At 38.5% G+C, this 21,868-nt stretch overlaps 1 protein-coding gene across 1 annotated transcript in view; it reads left to right on the forward strand.

The window, feature by feature from the left end:
• rras2 (RAS related 2) overlaps positions 1-21,589 on the forward strand; it is a 42,011-nt gene extending 20,422 nt beyond the window's left edge. The window contains exons 2-6 of the mRNA XM_084716724.1: positions 12,429-12,516; positions 12,707-12,809; positions 15,310-15,418; positions 18,511-18,629; positions 19,552-21,589. Coding sequence (XP_084572850.1) covers positions 12,429-12,516; positions 12,707-12,809; positions 15,310-15,418; positions 18,511-18,629; positions 19,552-19,639 — 507 coding nt within the window. The 3' untranslated portion in view covers positions 19,640-21,589. The remainder of the gene's footprint in view (positions 1-12,428; positions 12,517-12,706; positions 12,810-15,309; positions 15,419-18,510; positions 18,630-19,551) is intronic.
• The last annotated feature ends 279 nt before the right edge of the window (positions 21,590-21,868 follow it).

A 21,868-nucleotide genomic window follows, 5' to 3' on the forward strand; every position in this document is an offset into this window, starting at 1 on the left:
TAGCTGGAGTAGATGCTGGTTGGCATGCCCCCGGTGAGGAGAAGCAGGGAGGGACACTGACATGGAAGTTCAGTTTAAGTGTAAGCTAGATTTAGAAAATTTTCACTGCTTTACGTTGCTGTCAAACAGCTTTTATGGATGGGAAAGTGTCATTTTATTAGCCAAACTCTATAGACAAAATCAGTAATTTTACCTCACAGAATGTGGGAGTTGCTGGTCTACTGCTGCATCTATCTGTTAGTTTATTTGTGTTATTGTGTGATGTCTGTGTTTTAAAATCATAGTTTGGATCAGATCAACACAATAACACAAACAGTCTACCAGATTTAGGCAGAGACAGATGAGGAAGTCCTGTGTTTTGCACTATAAAATGACTGATTTCTCCTATGGTGTTTGGTTGGTTGGGAGAGAGTGATATTTGGCTTATACAGTGGTAGTTTCCCGCCAGAAAAGGCAGTCGGACAGCAAAGTAAAGTGGGGAAATATTCTTAATATAGCTTACACTAAAACTGATATTGATTCTTTTTAGATGGAACATTTTTAAGTGGCTAAAATACCTGTTGCTGCTGACCCTGTCAGCTTCTGAGCACTCTGCTTCTCCTAACTGGGGCCTGTTGACCGTTATCTACTGTAGGTAATACACTAATTATTGATAAAAAAACCCCATTTTAAATAATCCAAATGATCATTTTGATGCAACATGTATGATATTTGAGAGACAAAATTGAAGTTCTTTGAATATCGGTTAACCTTCAGAGGAAATTCTTGAAATTAAAAAAGGCATAAATATTTATGCCGTGATGTCTTTATAAGCTTGTACAGTGTATGAGTCGCTCCTGTCATGTCATGATGTGTTCTGATCAGAAATAGATCATCATAAGCTGTCACGTTCTGCTGCTGCCGTCTACAGCGGAGGGAGCGACTTGGCAGGCTCCAGACTGTCTGGCATGAAGTTTGTGTCCTTAATTGAAATTGGTGCACTTGGCTCTGACCCACCGAACAAGTCGTACAAATGGCATGTTTCACCTGTCAGCTGGAACATCCCCGCCCACCCCCACCCCCCTGTGTTTTGGCCACTCCTGTCCAGCCTCTCGGTGCTGATGTTTCAGTCTGTGTAGCAGTTTGTATCGCTCTGTCAGCAGAACTGAACGTGAGGAGTGAACCAGTTTGGTGCTCACTGTAGGAGAACCACAGCTTCTCCTGACACATTAGGTCCTGTTAGTAAATTATGATCTCATTAGATCTTTTTCTACTGCGAGGTTTCAGTTTTGACACGTATTATTCAGCTGGTATTCTCAGATACCTGCCAATTTAGATCAAACATAGTTGACACAATTGGCAGGTGCCTTGCACTGTAGTAGATCTGCCCATTGAATCTCAGACAAACAGCATTAATGGCCACTGAGAGCTGAGTCCTGCTGCAGTACTGCAGTGATGCAAATTAAAATACTTTCACCTATTCAAAAAACATTCTTGCAGTGATAAACACAATGAACCTCTCTTCAGTTTTTCATGAACAAAGCTTACTGATAAAAGTTGTGCAAAGAATAGCATTTCAATCAGGAGAGACTTTGTTCTGAGTGAATTAATATTTTGAATTGACATTATGTGCACAAAAGGATGAGAAAAGTGAATAGGTTTTGGTGATTAGACCCCCATTGTGATATACACAATATATACACATATTTTAAGGGAATGATGAAGCTGTAAGTAGCATAGGCAGTATGTGATTCATTAGTTTTTAACAGGGAATGGATCTGGATTGTTTCGTCCACCAGCAACTAGCAAACAGACTCATGAACGACCCTTATGGTTCTGCATTTTTTAAATAATAATACTTTAATAATATAGTCAGGGCCATGGATTCTAACTTACACAAACCTCAGTCTGATAAAGGATCAGTGTGTCAGGCTGACTAGACTAATATTTTCTGCTGACTGTATTTAATTTTTTTTATTTGTCACGGTGTTGTATTTTGGCAGGTTAACAAGGGGGATGCATTTTGGTCATTTTGCCAACAAGGACAGTGTCCTCCCTCAAATATCCCACTGAGAATATGGATGGAGAGATTGTAGAAAATATGGATATGATGAGGAGTGGACTTGACCTGCCACCAGATATGATGACCTGGAGGTAATTGTGGTGGAGGAAGGCTGAGACCATTGCCTGAAATAACAGCCACCGGCAGCCGAGAGGAGAACACATTCAAAGTTTGGCAGCGCTGATATGATTGGCTTATGGAGATTGCGGCAAAATCTATTTAATCTTAAATCTATCTCATATTTTACTTTCAAGTTCTCAGTTTTACTTTCAGGTAAAAGACAAATACAACAACAACAAAATAGAAAAAAACATATAGGAAATATTACAATACCCCATAAAAAATCTCAAAAATCTATTGGATGCTGTAAATTCCATTCGTATGATTATGATTATCTGTTTGGTTTAACTCAAAAATGGCCATTATCAGCTGATTCTCAAGCAGCATGACGAGTGTGAGAGAGACAACGATAGAGGACTGTGAATGAAAAAGGCATAAAGACAGTCTTCCTGATTGAACTTGAGTCCTGAGAATGTTGTTGTTCACCATCAGTTCATTTTGCAAAAAATGCATGAAACCACCCACTTCACTCCCACTCCTCCTCTTCTTACATCTTTTTGCTTTCTGTCAGTCCACAATGTGCACAAAACAAGTGAGTCTGAGTGAGGGTGCTGGGTGCTGTTGGGAACGTCCTCAAATTAAGACGAGATAAGATCGGTGTTGCTCTCACAATTCCATCTGACAAAATCTGCTGCTCGTGTAAAGGAAGCATTGTGATAGGCTGTGGTGTGTTGGTGAGGGGTAAGAGGTGGCTGGGGAATATTAGAAATCTGCACATGCAGACAGAATTTTTCCTAGAATAACACAATTTAATGGCTTTCAAGCTACATTTTTCTTTAATTAAAGAGTAACTATGGCTGATGATTTTCAAGTCAAGGTCTGTGAATTCTCATTGGGCACAGGGCCACATGTAGAAGGTAATTAACTCCTAACCGTGTTGACGACTATTTATTTTAGCTCAGCATTCCCTCTCATTATGACAATCTAGTAGGCAGGCATACAGTTTCCCCTCATCTGTGTAGGTGCAGTGTGTTTTTGTTAATTAATCGCCTGAGGTTTCTTTTTCTCTTAGTGAGAATCTCAGTTTTCTGCTCTGCGTCGGTGCTGATTCAGTGGTTCTGTGCTCTGTGCAGCAGCAGTTAATGATGCTGTATTGGTTAACAGTAAAAGAGGTAGCTCTAACCAAACAAGCAGGATAACTGACGGAGATGGAAAACGATCTATATTTAGTGTTAGTAAAGCTGTTTGTGTGGAGAGGAAGTGGGTGCATAGTGCAAGCATGATGTTCATTACACGCCTACACGTATCACCCATTCTTGCTTTCCTGGAGGCAGGAGACAGGATTTATTGCTTTATATCTCGACTGAGGAGCAGTCAGCTGCAAAGAAACCTGACCAGGTGCTTGAAATAAATGTATGTATGTATATTCAAATTATGAGACACTACAAGACAGACAAGATATGGCATATGTTTAATAGCGACACGTTTGAGAAGACAAATGCACCTCCACTCTGATTTGATGCTATCTTTGTGGTTCATTCAGATTTGTGCCATTCTAGTCATCTTTATCAATGTTGTTAGTCATTGTTTTATATTAGACATGCCTACATTCAGTATCAGTCACTACATGCCATTTAATGACAACAAATTTGTTAATCGTTCAATCATTTAAATTATTTCTCAGACACAACGACTAAATATTTTCTGGTTTCAGCTTCTTAAATGTGATGATTTGCTGCTTTCCTCTGTATTACATCATCAGTTGAATCAGTCTTGGTACTGGCTGTTGTTCAGAAATTATTCACTTCAAGCAGTGGTGGAATGAAACTAAGCACATCTAGTCTTAAAAATTCGAGGTAAAAGTTTATTTGACTTTTCTTTCGATGACACTTTCTACTCTGCTACATTTCAGAATATTGTGTTTTTTTTTACGTCACTACATTTTTGAGACGGCTTTAGTCACTAGTTACTTTACATGTTAAGAGATTTTGACACACAATGTTTTGTTGTAAATTAAACAGTTTATGCAAGTACAGCTGAAACAGTTTGTCAATTAATCATTTAGTTTGATTGACAGAAAATTGCTCAGCAACTGTTCCTAAAATATTTTGTCATTTTCATGTAAAAAATGACAAATGTGAAGATACTCTGCTTTTCTTTTAAATTATTTTGATTAAATTCATGTATTTTTAATAATGATGGATATTACTTGAACAAGCTTTGTGAAGGCTCACAGTAATTGTGATGATATTTCTCACCGTTTTCAGAAGTTTTAGAAAACCAAACAATCAATCAAGAAATCAACTGAGAAACTTATCAGAGGATTAAATTATAATGAAAATAATCATTAGCTGCTGTCCTATAAGAAATAGTTCAAAACAAGCTCCATTGCAATAAACTACATACATAAATTCTCCTTTTAGTAATAATTATTTAATTATATAATTTACTTTATTATAGTATAACAGTCACAGAGGACATTTTTCTGTACTGAGTACTTTTACTTACATTTTCCTGATTATACTTGAATATTTTTACTTAAATAACATTTTGAATGCTTGAAATACTTGAAATAGCGTATTTTTACAGTGTAGTATTAGTGCTTATACTTCAGAAAAGGAACTGAATACTTCCTCCACCACTGGTTTGTAGACACAAACTTAAACTTTGGGAATGTATTTGCATTTTTTAAGGCAGTTTATAGACTAAATATATACCAAGCTTAATATAAACCGAGCCAGTTAGTTTCATGACTCTTTCTTTCTTGTGTGGTAATTTCAAAGACACACAGAATAACCCGGCACAAAGAGCCGTGCTGCAGCTGAGGCTCATCCACCAGCCTTGTGTGTGTTCATGGTGAAAACAGGCCTGTAATGTTTTCCTGGTGTGAGCGTGCGTGTGCTGCGTGTGGGTTTGGGTGGAGGGCTGGGATGTATGGCTGGAATGCTGGAGGGGAACTGAGTGACAGGTTTGGACTAAGGTTAGGGTGGGCGGGGTACGGGAACTTGTCGTCTGTGACATCACCACCACCCGAAGGCTTGGCCCGAGCCAGCTGCCGGCTGCAGAGGTGGAGTTTCCTTCCTGCTGGGCTGACCGGGGCCGAGTGTGGCCTGACCCACCTTGTCGCCAACATCAGAACTGTTCTGCAGCTCGGTTCTGCAGCCTTTTGTTTTGTTTTGCTGTCTTTTTTTGTAAAAAATAATGATACACCAATATTTCTTCTTTGTCCGATGTGCTGACGTACAGCAGCTACTAATTCTCTCATATATTGTAAAGTAGGGACACTTTAAACGACTGACTTTGACTGCTGCCGAGCAGAAAATCCAAGGACGTTAATAATCCTGGTTTTATGGCTCACAAACACACACGCCCACGATGGTGGTCATGTCAGCACTGGCCTAATGATTGCCTAAGTGGAGCTTGAGTTTGTTCTTAGGTTGTTTTTTTTTTAGCATCATTCCATACTGCATGCAAAAGTAGAAGTTGTTATACAGCAAGTTGGCTGTTTAAATAGTAATTTACCTCCGCTTTGCAAAGTTGCTGTAGACCACTTCTGCTGTAAATGCCTCAGTAGTTTGTGCTGCAGTTAGATAATTTATCCGAGAGGAGGACGTTTAGCAGTTAATGTCTAAAGATCTACCGCGCACAGGCCACTGTGGGCCATCTGTGTGTGTTGGAATGTGTGTGTGTGTGTTTTTTTTTTTGTATGTGGAGTCCAAAGTACACTCACGCTTGGAGAATTGAGCTGTGAGTGTCAGCTGTCTCCTCATGGCAGCTGTCCAGCGTTTTCAGGGAAATGTGTCCAGGAATCCGTCTGCCTCCTCAGAACATACCTGTGGTAACAGTAAGAACACTGACGTCACAGCTTATCTTCAAAACATGTTGGATCTCTTCTGAAAGTCTCCCTTACTTATGTCAATATCAGTATCAGTACCAAAATAATTAACAGAATCTCTGGTTTCAGCTTCTCAAATATGAAGATTTTCTGTTTTACATAATCGTAAATAGGAGTTTGTTTCTTTGTTTGTGTGAAAAAATGGGTAGGAACAGAGAGAAAGTTTTCTGGGTTTCAATAAATCAACTACAATTTGGAATGACAAGAACATTAAAGAACACTATTTCTACTACACATTAAATTTCTAAACCCAATTCACATAATTGAACTAAGTAAACAAAAATAAATAAAGATCCAAAACCTAAAGATTTAGGTTAGATCTTTGATCGAACAAAAGAAGATTGTGATGGACTTTTTTACAAACCAAACAAGTAATCAGTTAATTGTAAAAAACAAGCAAACAACTGCCCCCAGCAGATTAATTGACAATGAAATTTGTGTTGCAGCCCTTAAAATTATGTCAGTATCTTAGTAAGATCATAAAAACTTTTCCCCAAATCCTTTTTTGGTACATGTAACAGCATGTTTGCTTCAAGGTAGAATATGCAGGATTGTTAGAAAATGCACCATTCAAAGTTGGCCCCTCTTATCCAGCTCAACGATTGAGATAAGGAGAGAGTGAGTGGAGTGAGGGACCGTTATCAGTCAGTTCTCAATCAGAGAAATAAAAGGTTATTATCCGATTATTTCACAGCGGTTACTTTCTATAGAACAAATAAACATGCCGACATGCTTTTTGTGTGAATGAAGCTGAACCTTCTTTCTGTTGCTGTGTCCTCAGTCTGATCTGCTTGTGTGTGTGTGTGTGTGTGTGTGTGTGTTGTATCTCTTTCTGCAGCTCTCACAGACAGAGAGCAGAGGAAAGAGACGTAGAACATGATGCAACCGTTTTTATAGAGTCCCGACCTCACAACCTGGAAGCTATATGGCTGAGGGCTAAACAAGCTGACAACAGACACAACTGCCACCACCAAAGACTGTTAGTTAAGGGATAATGCACAGTGAGCAGTTCAGTATGGTTATTATGTCAAGGCGGAGGAGTCTTGAACCTTGAATCAGTCTTGAATCACCCTGAAGGGGTTTATTTTGCCACAGTGACCTGCTCACTGTACATTATCCTGCTTATTACATGGCTGCTTTAAAAAAAAAAACAGTAATTTGGCATAAAATATGAATTTAAAAATGATTATATTGTTCCTTCAGAGTCTATGATCTGAACTGTGTCAAAAGCAACGGTCTCTTCCTCATAGCAACACTCTGCTATACATAGCAACGGCCTGCTGTACTGAAATAACAGACTTTAGCGTGCCATAATTGTCCAATCAGAATCAAGTATTTAACATGTCCATGTAATAATGGGTAATACGTGATGATTTAGAGGGATTATGTTTACACAAGTTTATACAATGGTTATTTTTAGGTAAAATTCTGCACAGTATGCTGTCTTATGCTGCGCCAATACAAGCACTTTGTCAGAATAATAATGATTATTATGTATAATCATAATAACAGTGTAAGATGGGCAAAGTTCTGATTTCAAACTGTTTTTGATACTTGCTAAATACTTAATAGATCATACCAAGGCTTGATACCCAGTTATAGTTGCAGGTGGTAGATGTAGTCGTACCTTGTGAGTCTGTGTCATCTCTACTCGCCTCATCCAGCCTGATTCATTCTGTTTGATGAGCCTGTTACTCTGATGAAGTCACGGCCCGATGTAAGGATTTATAGGTCAAATTACTGGACATGACTCAGGCTGGCTCATGTCACACAGTTATTGGTACTCCTCCTGAGTCATGTTGGTCTGCCTCACCTAGCGCATCTCGCCGTGGCCGCCCGGCTGAAGCCAGGCCGAGCTACAGCCCAGTTAGAGCTGGCTCTGGTGCTGCTGGCACTGCAAAACAGCCTCATCTATCACGGGAAACGGCTCTGAGAGAATCAGCTCAGCCAGAACAGGGCTCAGCAGCTACACTAACCCGTGCGTGTGGAGGGAGGGGAGGAATGGCCGGAGGAGTGCGGTGCTCAATGCGGCTGCCCGAGGTTGACAGAATAGGAATAAGAGGTTGACGGGAAGCCGAGGTCACGTGCTGCTGAAGCTACGGCTGGGAGAGTGGTGGTGGTGGAGGGAGGGAGAAGAAACACAAGCAGCTTTTTCTTTTCTTTTTCTTTTTTTTTTCTTTCTTTCTGTCTCTGTCTGGTCGTTTGAAGGCACACTGGCAGTGCAGTGCAGTGAAGCACAGTCTAGGATACACAGTAATACTGATGAATTATTGAACAGTGGTGAGTGGATGATGTGACAGAGGCCAGCATACTTGCATGCTGCAGAGCGACAGGAGAGTGAAAGGGAGAGATTACCTGCAACAACGCAGAGCTGCAGGTGAGAAGAAGAAGAATCCGGATGCAGTGGAAACAAGAGACAATAAATTGGAATCATAAACATTCACATATAAAAATTAGACCACTGGATTAGATATTTAGCCAACCACAACGTGAGCTGGGCTGTTTTTCTTTAAAGACATTAAAAATGACAGTATGTTAGAAATATATCTATAAACTTTATTCCCTTAAATATGCGAACACATCAAGTCACTCAGCTGACAGAATTTTGATTCATTCTGCTGAGAGGAGATATGAGTAATCATCATTACCATCCACCCACAGCTGTAGTGTTTTTTCAAATCTATATTTTCATTCTAACATTATCTCTCTTGTCTCTCAGCCCTTATAGTTTCATTGTATGATGCAGCCTCCTGTGTGCATTCTGTGGCACTTGAACATTTGAATTGTTGTTTTATTGATGTCAAATTGAAAAACTGTGATGAACCACAATGCTGTTGCTGTAGATTTATGAATTCATTTGTATTGTTTAATATAGGCAATATTTGGGTGTTTTTTTTATCATTGTGGGTGGATTTTGAGCAATTATTGGGCTGGAAAGCATCGAACCAAATCTGGCAACACACACATATCCCACCACCGGAGGTTATTACCAATATTGATTTTAATAATCAGATGGAAGTATAATGGCTAGTTACATAATCACTTAAGACGAATATTTTTGGTCCTAAGAAAAAATGGCAAACTTCTTTCACAATTTTCTGACATTTTATAGACAAAATGACTAATCAGGAGAATGATCGGCATACGAATGATAATTAATTGTTGCTTGCAGTCGTAAATGACGACACAGTTTCTAAATGACCTCAGTTACTTGTAACTTATCAGCTGACATTTCAACCCAGATTGATATCACTGTTATAAGCAAAGGCATCAGTTGGCGTTGAAAAGCGGTGGGAACATAAGGGCTCAGATGAAAAACATTTTTTAAATGATCTACAAAATAGGCAATTTTAGGCAATGTAACTGGGGAGGCTGGCATGAGGTCAAAGTAGATAACTGGTCCAGAACGCATTGCATAATGAAGAATCAAAAGGCCATAACCAAGGAGTCGACAGTATGAAATTACCAGTGTATATCAGTCAGTCCAATGATAACAATATTAAATATCACTGCCCTAAAACATGATAAAATAGAAACAAATGAAGGAATAACATAAAAAAGTTAGCTTAAGGTAATAAATCAACCTTAAATTTCCCTGTGGTTTTGATGCTGCACACTTAAATAAATGTCTTTTTTTTTCACCAAAAATATCAGTTGCAGTTTCAAAAATTTTAATTTAACATAACTTTGGGTTTTGGACTGTTGATTGACCAAAGATGACCATGGAAGACAGCTGAAAACTGTGACAGAAATTTCTTTCACCTATTTTGACTTTTTATAACCTAAAACAATTAGACTTAATCAATTAATTGTGAAAAAACGAACAAAAACATTCCCAGCAGATAAGTTGATAATGAAAGTAATCACTTGTTGAAACAAAATTAGCCCCAGCCACCAGTCAAATGCTGGTAAAATATGCAAATGGTTGGTAGATTTGCTTCACTCACCTGCACAAAAAAAACCAATGGTGACCTATCTGTCCATGAGTGGCTGGTAAAATCTGATCATTCACTAGCCATTTGGCCAGTGGACAAATTAGTTATTTTGCCCTAAAAACGAGGGCTGTAGTCAGCCAAAGAAAATCTTGGTTGACTGTAAATAACTGAAATCAGTGGATAATACTGATCATGAGTTGGGCTCTAATCTGAAATACGGAAGTTATTTCCCTGCTTCTTTTTTGTCTGATCTGTATCAGCTGTCTGTACAGTATTTCCCTCAGTCAGACGAGATGTGCCGCTCAGTGCACATAATACAAGCTCGCTCTTGTGTCCCTGGCAGGCGAGTAACAGCCAATAAGCAGTGTGAGGACTGTGTTATTGTGTGAGACAACACACAAACAACTTGACTGTAACTGTAAAAGTTTAATTTAGCTTGTTGTTAAAATGGCAGGAATCTTGTGTGGATTTTATGTTCTGGTGATGGCTCTGTGTTTTAGGGTGTTGGTTTGACAGCCCCCGAGCACTCCCCTCAGCTGTCACCACTTAACTAGTCCCCGAGGAGAGCGAGAACTACAAAACATGGGAAAAATGTAAAAAATGCATGACTCCTCCTCCTCCCGGCCCCCCCCCCCCCCGGCCCCACCCTTCCAGTTTGGGTTACTAAGGAGACCAGATACTGGGCCCAGAATGAAAGAATCAGAGCCTCCAGGACGGAGTGCTGGTGGTGCGACTGTTTCAGCCGAGGAAACATCTTGTAAACGTGTTATTAGCATGAAGACTGTGCTGAAGCCCGCGGTCTGAACCTGAGCAGTGGTGGCTGTGTGAGGGAATGCTTACTTCACACTTTGTGTGCGAGTGTGTGCACACAGACAGTGTGTTTGCCTCCTGTCTGCAGTGTGGTAGTAAAGGTGGAGGTCACCGAGGCTGTTTCCACTGAAAACACAAGGACAGAGTGGCTGTTTTCTGCTCTCATATTCATTCATTCTGACTTCAGTTACTGTAGCCGTGTCGCAAATCCATAGACCACACTTATTCTAATGAGGATGTCAGAATATACAATAGTTGATGACAAAATAAAGTAAACTCAGCAGGATAGTGGTCAACAAGTATGTTTTTTTAAATGCAGATGTTTAGAGAGCAGGGTGGCTAAAGAAAACAAAAATGCATGATTCCGTTGTTTCGTGCACATAACAATCTATTATAAAGGTTTATTAGGGTTGTCGTGACTTTTGATTTTCAACTTTTAGATTTAGATTTAACTAGTTAGTTAAGTTCAACGGTTACTGCCATTGTGAGACTAACAAGTTAATGTTAAGATCAACAAACAGATCATTATTTTTATGCCCTGATAACTGTCATTTACATTTTCAAATTCTTCTTTAAAAAGATACTCTGTATGGTATCAAATGTGATGTAGTGGTCAGTTAAGCTATATGCTGTGTCATCTTTGAAGTGCTGTTTTTAGTAGGTGGGGGTGGAGAGAAAGAAAGAATTGAGAAAATAAGCATTGCTGCCCTAGTTATCTTAGTCAGTAACATGTTTGAGATGGATTTGAAATGAATGAAATAGTAATATTCATTGGGTTATGCTGTAGATCTCAGATTGTGGCATGTATTTTAGGGGTGAAGTCTGTCAGAAGTAACATCATTCAGCTGCATTATTCTGTACATTATAACATAACATATATTTAACACTAGCCAGTAAAGTTTTAAATTAGAATTTATGATGGGACAAATGTGTTAACATTTAGAAAAGACGATGATGACTGAAAACATTTAGGTAAACACTTTACAGCAGGATGCCTTAAAAGAGACAGTATGTCTTTTTTTTATCGGCTGATCGATCAATCTGTCTGTAATTAAAGCAGACTAAAAATTTTTGAGTGTGCTGTGGACAGACTTTTATAATACTCTTATATTCTCCCACCATGTAATCCACGAAGGAAACGAGGGAGCTGCTCACAGCTCCAACAAAATTAATTATGGATGGTGGTGAAACAGCTCCAGGAACACCTCAGAAATCAAAGAAAATAACAATAACCTTTTGGAAAATTATTTTGTTGTCTCTGTTTTTAAGTGCAATTTGCAGCCCCTGTCAATGGCACATATTGCTATATTTCTTGTTGGTAAAAACACGTTGTGTTTCTTTTATACTTGATCTGTTTATAGTTAAAAGCGTACTCAGTTTTTATTCATCTTTATATTTTGTTGTGCTCAGTTTATCTTCTTTCACCCTCACTGTTTCAATCTCTTATTTTCCATAAAAGGCAAGTATTTTATTTAGTCCATATCACAAATCACGTCAAAATCAATTTGCCACAGGGGGCTTTACAATCTGTGCAGTGTATGTGTGTGACACCCGCTGTCCTTAAAACCCTTGGATGATAGTTTGTAATAGATACATAGCTTGCGTGTCTATCTGACATTATGTATAGATTCCAAACATATTCACAGTATCTTCTCTGTCTTTTTCTCCTCTTCTTTCTCTCCTGCAGTCGTACTTTGTCACTGACTATGACCCCACGATCGAGGACTCCTATACCAAGCAGTGTGTGATTGACGAAAGGGCGGCCAGGCTTGACAGTAAGTGCACTTTGCTGAACAAACATGACCAGAGTAAATACACACAGAAAGCATCAAACACATGCTATTTGTATGTTTCTATTGCATTATATTTTGCTCAGTAATTGATTTCAAAGGCCTGTTTCGCTGCAAGTTGTGGTGCATATGTAATTTGTGTTGATGTGTGTGTGTGTGTGTGTGTGCTCTCTAGTCCTCGACACGGCTGGACAGGAAGAGTTTGGAGCCATGAGAGAACAATACATGAGGACAGGGGAGGGCTTCCTGCTTGTCTTCTCAGTCACTGACAGAGGAAGGTGAGTGACAGCTCCCGTCATGTGCAGACTCACAGCTTCTTTCTGTTTGCACGCCTCGGTTTACGGTTCACAACTACACACTCTCTGTCTCCCCTCCTCTGCTTCTCACTCTACTAGAACCATAAATCTTGCACCGATACTCTCACTTGTTGCCGCTTGTGCTTCCGGAGCCTCTCGCTGTTGTTCTTCTTGTCATTTTCTTTTGTTCTCAACGCTCACAACCCTCATCCTGTTCTCTTAAGTTCACTTAAACGTGCACCTTCCCGTCTATTTAAAGTTGATATCTAGAATATTTCCACTTGATGTAATGGCACAATCATAAAAAAAAGTCGTTTGTGTGAGTATTTCACTCAGTGTAAACATCAAAAAGCTTTCATATCCATGAAGAGGCCAATGTAGAATATACAGTATATAATACTATCAAACGGCAATCTATGATTCCAGATGAAACAGCATTTCGAGAGAGCGTATCGGCACATATTTCTGAGTGAAACAGGGTAACCAGGCAGGACATACCTATTTTGAATTTTGAACATTGTCATAACAAACATGGAGTAAGTACTATGCTGTTGCCAGCTGGCTAACCAATGAATCTTAGCTCTGTGCTGCTAAAAGTTAAATATTAACTGATGAGTGGATGTTATTAGTTGAAATTGGTGGATTTAAAGGGACGGTTCAACCTGTAATCCAAAATACATATTTACCCTCTTACCTGTAGTGCCATTTATCCATCTGGAGAGTTTGGAAGATATCGGCCATAGAGTTGTCTGCCTACTCTTTAATATAGTGGAACTAGATGGCACTCAGCTTGTAGTGCTCAACACATCAAAAAATACATTTGAAAAATTCAACACCAGTGTCTATTTCCAGAAGTCATGATCTGGTTGCTAAAGATAATCCACTGTTGTGAGCAGTTTCATGTAGGAACTACTTTCTTTCTAATGAAAATAATAATGACGAACGTGTTTTGGAGATATCAGTCATAGAGATGGCTGCTTTTATCCATGAAGAGATGCACGATTCCTTGTGCCAGGTGATACATTGAGTTATGCGTGGCCTTGTATGTTAATTTTGCGCAGCACCAAATCAAGAAATTGATTTTCTAGAGATTAGAAAACATTTTTACAATCATTTGAATGTATAATTTATATAGAAAAAGTGACATTTCAGTTCAGATGTGTCTTTTTCAACTGGGAATTGAACCGAGAAAAGCTCTTATCTAATCTAAACTGAATCAAACAAAAAGTCATAAAAGTGATCTCCAGTACAAACTAAAATAACAAAACCCAACAATCTAAAACATGCTGGGAAACCGACCTGAGGAGAAATCGAAGAAGAAGAAGAAGAAAGAAACTCCTCACAACCTGATCTGCCGGCTGCCCTCTCCCTGAGTAGTAATTGAACTCAAATGCGGCAAAGGATGCGGGTAGAGAGGAGGGAGAACAGAGAGAGAGTGAGAGCAGAAACACACAACAAACGGTGTGCAACAATGCACATGCAAGGGCACATGCAACAGTCATGCAACTGCCATTGAATAAGCCAAATATTGTTCTCTCCAAAGCACAAACAAAATGAGTAATTTAACCTTGCAGAACACAGGAGTTACCAATCTGCCACTGTCTCAATCTGATAGTTAATTAGTGTTAATGTGTGACTCCTGTGAATCTGAACTAACCTTTTAAAACACCAAAGTCACACAATAACACAAAGAAAGTAACAGATTGATACAGCAGTAGACTGGCAACTCCTGTGTATGACCAGGTAAAATTACTGATTTATCTCTTTGGAGTTTGGTTGGCATGCAGAGAGCGAATGCAAATGCCAATTATAAAAACTGGATTTGATTTCATGAAAACTAGATGATCATAGGTAACAAAGGTTTTAGTGATTTTACTTCTGTGCTTATGTCACCTTGTTAAATATTTTTCACATTACAATAAATAGTATTCTTTTTGTAGTCTGTCTGTCACACCCCATCCTCCCTGTGTCTTTGTGTCTCTGCCCAGCAGTGCAGTGAGCTGCATTCCCCTGCCCCCACCCTCAGCCCCCTTCAAATGTTTATGTTGTAAACAGTCTTTCCTTCCTCCATTTATATTAGTCAAGTCTTTCCAGATTTACTATGTGCTCACCAAGCTGTCTGTGGGCCCGCGGCTGGAATGTCGTCCCGGGTTTGTGGCTGCACTCGGATGCTTTTTTTTCCCCCCAGATTGACATTTTTATTTGCTATCTGGTTGAAAAAGTGCACATGGCATTTATATTATAGTAGGACAACAGTCAGGTCAGTGCACAGAGCAGAGCCTCAGACACATTTTTTATGTTGTTGTAATAGTGTGGCTGACTTTTGTTCAACCCTTCAGTCTGATGATCCCAACTTCTGGGTGATGGGTGTGTTGGTGTGGGTGGGGGTGCACGTGCACTTTCAGATGGATGTACGGCAAAAACATTACATAACCTGTTTGTGCAGAAAACACCACATAACCCCATGCAATATGTTTTACAGCTTTGAAGAAATCTACAAATTCCAAAGACAAATTCTCCGAGTGAAAGACAGAGATGAATTCCCTATGATCCTCGTAGGAAATAAAGCAGATCTGGAACTACAAAGACAAGTAAGTCCGGCCGATTACCGAGATCTGAACTCACTGACTGACAAACATAAGCCCTGTTTGATCATCTGAAGAGATAATATCAACCGGTCTGGAGGAGTGCCATTTGCATATTTGAAAGTGGAAGCAGGCGTTGCAGCTGCAGCTAGCTGCTGCGATATGACAGGATGTGAGCGAAACAATAAAAGAGCGGCAGTAGAGACGGTGGTGTCAGGAGGGGAGGATGGATGGAGAGAAAAGGGAGCGTGATGAAATGAAGAATTTTCTGGCTGTTGGTATACAGTGGCTCGTCACTTCCTGCAGTGAACCCACACCACCCCCTTATGGCGAGAAGGAGCCTTACAGGCACATAAAGCTGATTAATATCAATGGGTTTTATTCACTGAAATCAGCCTCATGTGACATGAGCCTGTGCAGGTTTATTACTTACTATTCATTGATTCTAGCTGTCATATTTGACAACATTATAGATTAATGGTGATAACTTGAGCCATGACCTAATATAACTTATGAACTTAGAACCTAATTAGCATAATTACACTGCAATTTATGTTATTAGTGTATAAATATAATCTAAATGGAATACTTTTGGATTAGTTCAAAATGAAAAGCTCCATAAATCTTATTTTTTCTTTTTAAACATCTCAAAAATAAAATGCATATTTGCATTTTGTGGAGCACTTGTCTAAAAAACCCTGTATGTTCATTAGTTAACAGATCACTGGTTATCATGGAAAAAAGTTTCATAATTTGAAAGTGGACATCTTTTGAAGACACAATCAAAAATGTAATCATGTAATCCTTGACAATGCAGTGTAATGTGACAATTTTTAATCTAATTGCACATATTTCTAATGCAATCTGAGCTGATTATAGTTATTTATGTAATCTAATTACATGTAATCTGCTCCTCCCCAACCCTGATAGAAGCTGAAACATAACACATAATAACATATTAAGTGTAAGTAATGGTATATTTACCATGAATAAAACTGAAAATGTACCATTTTAGCCATCTTGACTAATTTTCAAGATTCAAGATGTTCATTGTGTCACTGTTTATACAAGTAAAATCATGTTTATACTTTGGCTGGGATGTGGCATTAAAATTACAGTAATTTAAGTAATACAGGACAGAATAATAATAATAAAAACAATAATAATTATACAATAATAGAATAAAATGCGTATTCATACAAGAAATTATACTATAAAATAGAATATTATGTAAGACATATAATATTACATGACATATATTTTTCTATCTAAATATTTTCAACTGCGAACTGGTCTATAATCTGGTCTATTGCTATAAGAGGAGTCCTGTATAGTCTTGTTTTGGATGTAAATTACTTTTTGCATTATTGAGGTCCAGATTATATGCAGAGCGGTCTCAAAAAGAAGATGGAGGCAGAATCCAGCTGTGTCCCAGATGCATACAAACTAATTTATGTGTGTAGTAAGTTTACACTGGAGAAATCACAAAATGAAATACAATTAAAATTGGGACATTTGTATAAAAATTGCTTCTTTGTTGGTGCTGATGAACAACATTGTCCCATAATGTACCATGTAATGAAAAGGAAGGAAAAAAAAGGATGATATTATGAAGGCTCAGGGGAAAGGCTGGTCAGAGGACATTTTCTGAACAATTGGAGGGAAATTAAAGTCAAAGAAGTTTGAAATATGAATATAAATGTACATTAGTAGATGAGAAAATGAGCTAAATTGGAATATAATAAAGTTCTTCTCTCTGTGTTATTAAAGGTCACTTTCACTTGGATATGAAAGTCTGACCATGTGTGAATACCACAGTCCTTACTGAATTATACATACCAAATCATAGGAACTAAAAATATGTAGTACTCACTGAGTACTACTGTAGTAGTACAGTTAATACTACATCTTGAACTGTGGTCTGTTAGTCTTTGACCCTGCAGGGATCTGTAGTTAACAGTATACACGTTTAACAACTATCTATATTTCGGGTAACTTAAATAGACTGATCACCTCCAGAGAACTACAAACTGGCTTCAGCCAAAGTGACAGTTCAGAAAACTAATTACCACTACTACTAAATCTGGATCTGTAGACTATATTGAGAATCAAGCCATTATTTAACTCACAGCTCAAAAAGGAATAATCTATGCCCCCCAAAAATGAAATTTTATCAAAATCTATTATTTATTTATGGTTTATTTGATAGGGACAGATACAGTATACGTAGACAAATGAGCTAACGTGCTACAAACGTGCTAACAAGTATCATAGTGCTTGTAGTGGAAGCTTTTATTTAAAAAAGAGATTGAAACAATAAGTAAGTAAGCTAAGTAAAAACTGAGTATAACAAGATACAATAAAGCATAAATTTAATCATAATACATTTTATTTATAAGGACCTCAAAAACACTTTACAAAACAGACAATGCATAAATAAAATGATGCAATAATGATAATAACAAAAAGAACTTTTGCAACAAACACAGTACCAAGGAAAGGTAGTCCAAAGATTTGAGTTTTCAGTTTAAATGTCTATTAAAGGATATTATATTTAGACCAGACTTGCTGCTGAACTAACCATGATCTACAGTAGTAGCTCTCTTAAAAGTAGTGAAGCGTGATGCAGATTTCAAGTGATGCTGCTTCTTTGACAGAAAAAACTGTCTGAGCAAAAGATGCTTTGCTGAATGGACGTTTAGTTGTTGCCACTTGAGCTGCTCTGGCAGATCTGCTGTAGTTTCTTGATATATTCACAGAAAGAATTCAAATAATGGAAATCGATATGGTTTCTAAAACGTAAGTTTACCTGAAATGTGGCTGTGATGGTAACTTATTTGCTTTTTGTCCAAGATTTTCAAGGCCTGATTGTTAAGGCACTATGGATTTAATTACAGAGACCTAAGCCAAGGGAGCGCTTTGTTTCACACTGTATAATTTTAGTCTGGATGCAGTTCAGCTACTGTTTGCATCCAAGAATTACATTAAAGATGAGTTATGTTTGTTTTGAGGGATTGTGGAAAATGTTCTACATGTGTTAGACCTCAATTTGTATTCAGGTTTCAGCTCATCATCATCTGTTCTTCCTTTTGTCTCAGGTAACCCAGGAAGAGGGCCAGCAGCTGGCCAGACAACTGAAGGTCACATATATGGAGGCTTCAGCCAAAATCCGTATGAACGTAGACCAGGCTTTCCATGAGCTGGTTAGAGTAATCAGGTAGGTCATTTATACATGTGGACCTTTTAGTGACTCAGCTTTGCAGTTTGTAAAAGGTATGAAAGCAGCTAAAAAGATACGTTCAGGCTCTTTTATTGTAATTGTTAATGCAGAGTATTATAAAACTTTTTTTTGCATTTTGTACATGTTGCTGTAACATTAAAAATTCACATCTCAGGTGCTCTGTTGGTGCCTCAGTGGCCGAGGAATTAAAGCACAGCACTCACCTTTGTTGCATGTCATTCCCCATTTCTCGCTCCTCTTTGACCGTCATTTCTGTACGGTCAGCCGGCCAATAAATGATATGAGGCATGGCATGAAATTTTATAAAAAATCATAAGTAAATCATGACTGTGTGGGTGTGGTTTGACCAGATTTGACTGCCAGTTGCCTAGCAACGTCAACAAACTAGAGGAATTGCACAGCAGAGAGAATCATTTGGCCTTTTACCCTCAAAAAATTAGCAACACCAAAGGCCCAGTGGCTTTGCCCCTAAAATGATGCAATTCCAGGCCTGGTAATAATCTCACTGTTTTATTACTGTTACTGTTCTGGTCACTGTGTGAACACCAGCAGTCAAACGCCTTCGTAGTGCTGTTTGTACTTTTTGCTGTGTCTCAGAGAGAGAGAGAGGAAACATGCAATGATACAGCCAGTGTGTCCTCCTTTAAAATTTCATTCTAGGCCGAAACAACTGTTTTTGTTTACCCGTTTCATATTTATCAAAGTTGAAATTGATGCAGAATGTTTGCCAAATGATAGGTATTCAGCCTATTTAATCTTTGGCTCCAACTCGCTATTTGGACTGCTGTACTCATTTTTGAAGGACTTGCTTATTTCTCCTTTAAAGAAATGAAAGGATAGATCTTAAAAATACAGAGTCCGGTGTGTCATGATAGTGTTGCTCTCTCCCAACTCCCAGGAAATTCCAAGAACAGGAATGTCCACCGTCGCCAGAGCCTACGAGAAAAGAGAAAGATAAGAGCGGCTGCCATTGTGTGATCGTCTGAGTCGGCCTTATATCACTGTAACTCATGCAGCTACTCTCTACTACCACCCCCACCCACTCTGCCTGACATCACATCCTCAGTGGATGACTGACCGCTGCCTTCTCCACGTGCATGACTTCAGACAGCCTTTTCTGAGATACTCTGACCAGGAACTGCTGTCCCCAGGACATCACTATGGACAACTGACAATGCCAAATTTTAACACCACTCTACCTTCAGCCGTAAAAAAAAATCTAATTCACACGAGAGAGTCCCAACACTAAACATTGCCTTCTAAATCAGCCTGACAAATTAATGTTTTGTACTCTGAAGGACTTCTCTTGCCTTGTAGTGACATTTGTACTTGCTACCGAGATTGAATGAAAACTATATATCCAGAATGTTAATGAGTTTCTTTAGTTTTCCGGTGTCTGACCAGAGCAGAGAGATTATCTTATGAAGCTTTGTGTATGTTGTGCCATATCCACCTTTACTCCCATGTGCTAATCTGCTGTACATATGTGACATTTGTTGTGATTTTCAAAGTGTATTTCTAATGACCTATTAAATCACCACAGTACAGTGTGTGAGGTTGAGTTTGGTTTTGCATATATGAAAGTGAATATATAAGTATGTATATAAATATAATGCCTAGACAGCCCTTAAAGCTACAATGATAGAACTTTTTTGGCATTCTGCAGTGGATTCTTTACTTTGTCTGTGGTTTCTGCTTTCATCTCAATTGCCAAATATGGAGTGTCTACTGTATTAGATTTTATAAAAGTCTTATAGATCGAAGGATTCTTGTCCTGCGCCATCTCCTCAGTGTACCGAAAGTAGCAAATTTGTCTGAATTTCTCTCCTCAAAGGTGGCGATTCAGTCAAAATTGGTCAGATTTCTAAGAAGCAGTAGATCAATTTATTGGTAGCGCATTGTGTATCTTTGACGACTAACATGATTTCAGATCAAAACACTGAACACTGTATGCTCTATATTCAACTTTCAAGTAACGTTAACAAATCAAGAAGCTTTCAGAGCTCCGTTCAGTTCCGATCATTCCAATGTACTGCATCTTTTCTGTCAAACATTTAGTCTGCAATATAGATCAAATAACTGTTATATCATTCCAATAACACAGTGGCAATGTATTTGTTTTGTGTCCTTGAATTATTCTGTTACATAACTTTTTTTTCTCCCCAATGACCTGTCAGCTGGAAATCCAGGACAAGAGGAAAACATTGAGATGCACATCGTAAAAACATCCGTTCTCCAACGGGACATGAACTCACCGGACCTGCCACCTGTGGAGCTCTCACCACCACAGACACAAAATACTGTTCTGCCTTCCCTCTCCACTCCTGTACTTCTGTTCAGGCATACAAATGAAGTACTGCAGTTTGTTTTTCATATCGTCATCTTGTAATATAAACAGCAAGAAAATCAGATGATGGAAGTAATGGACTTGATTAAATGTTTCTACTCTACTTTTATACATTATTTTCTTATCAAACTAGTTGACAAGTATTTTTATATGTTTATAAGTGAATACACATTCACAGCGAGGCTGTGTATATATGTAAAGAGGAATATTTAATTCTCTTATGTTAAACTGAAGATGACTGTTGGCCCAAATTTGCATAATTGGATTCTTCACCGGGATGTGACCAAGAATGTTTTTTTTTTCTTATTGTGGCTTATAGTAACGGAGAATATATATTTATCTTGAGGTGTCTGCCAGCAGCTCAGAGTGTAAAACACCAGGTCAGGTGGGGAAAAAATGATTCTGAGCTTTAAACCACACAAATGAATTATTATAATCACTGAGATTTGAAATGCCCACTTCCCATCTAATTGCAAATCCTAGTGTACATCCAAATCATACTGTTTTTATTTTCTTTTTCTTCCATATCAGTGTCTTTTGCCCTGTGTGTAGCTTTTGGTGCTAAAATAAAATCTGTCATTGAGCCAGATGGGTTAGAGGATCTTTCTTTTAGGTTCAAAAAGGTGCACAGAGCTGAATCGTATACGTACTGAGCCAGCTGTCAGTGAGATTTAACGCTGAGGTCTGTGAGCCTGTATCCCATTGTTATTCACAGTATGAGCCCAGCTGGTGTCATATCACCAACATGACCACTCAGCTTTCTAGAAATAATAAGGATCCAATAAGGACTTTGTGAAATACTGGATTTAATCAGATTTCTGTAACATCTTTTTACAATCCTGATGGTTCAGATCTACATTGATCTACT

Source organism: Lutjanus erythropterus, chromosome 1 (genome assembly GCF_056507025.1).
Source record: "Lutjanus erythropterus isolate fLutEry1 chromosome 1, fLutEry1.hap2, whole genome shotgun sequence".
NCBI classification, from domain to species: Eukaryota; Metazoa; Chordata; class Actinopteri; order Lutjaniformes; family Lutjanidae; genus Lutjanus; species Lutjanus erythropterus.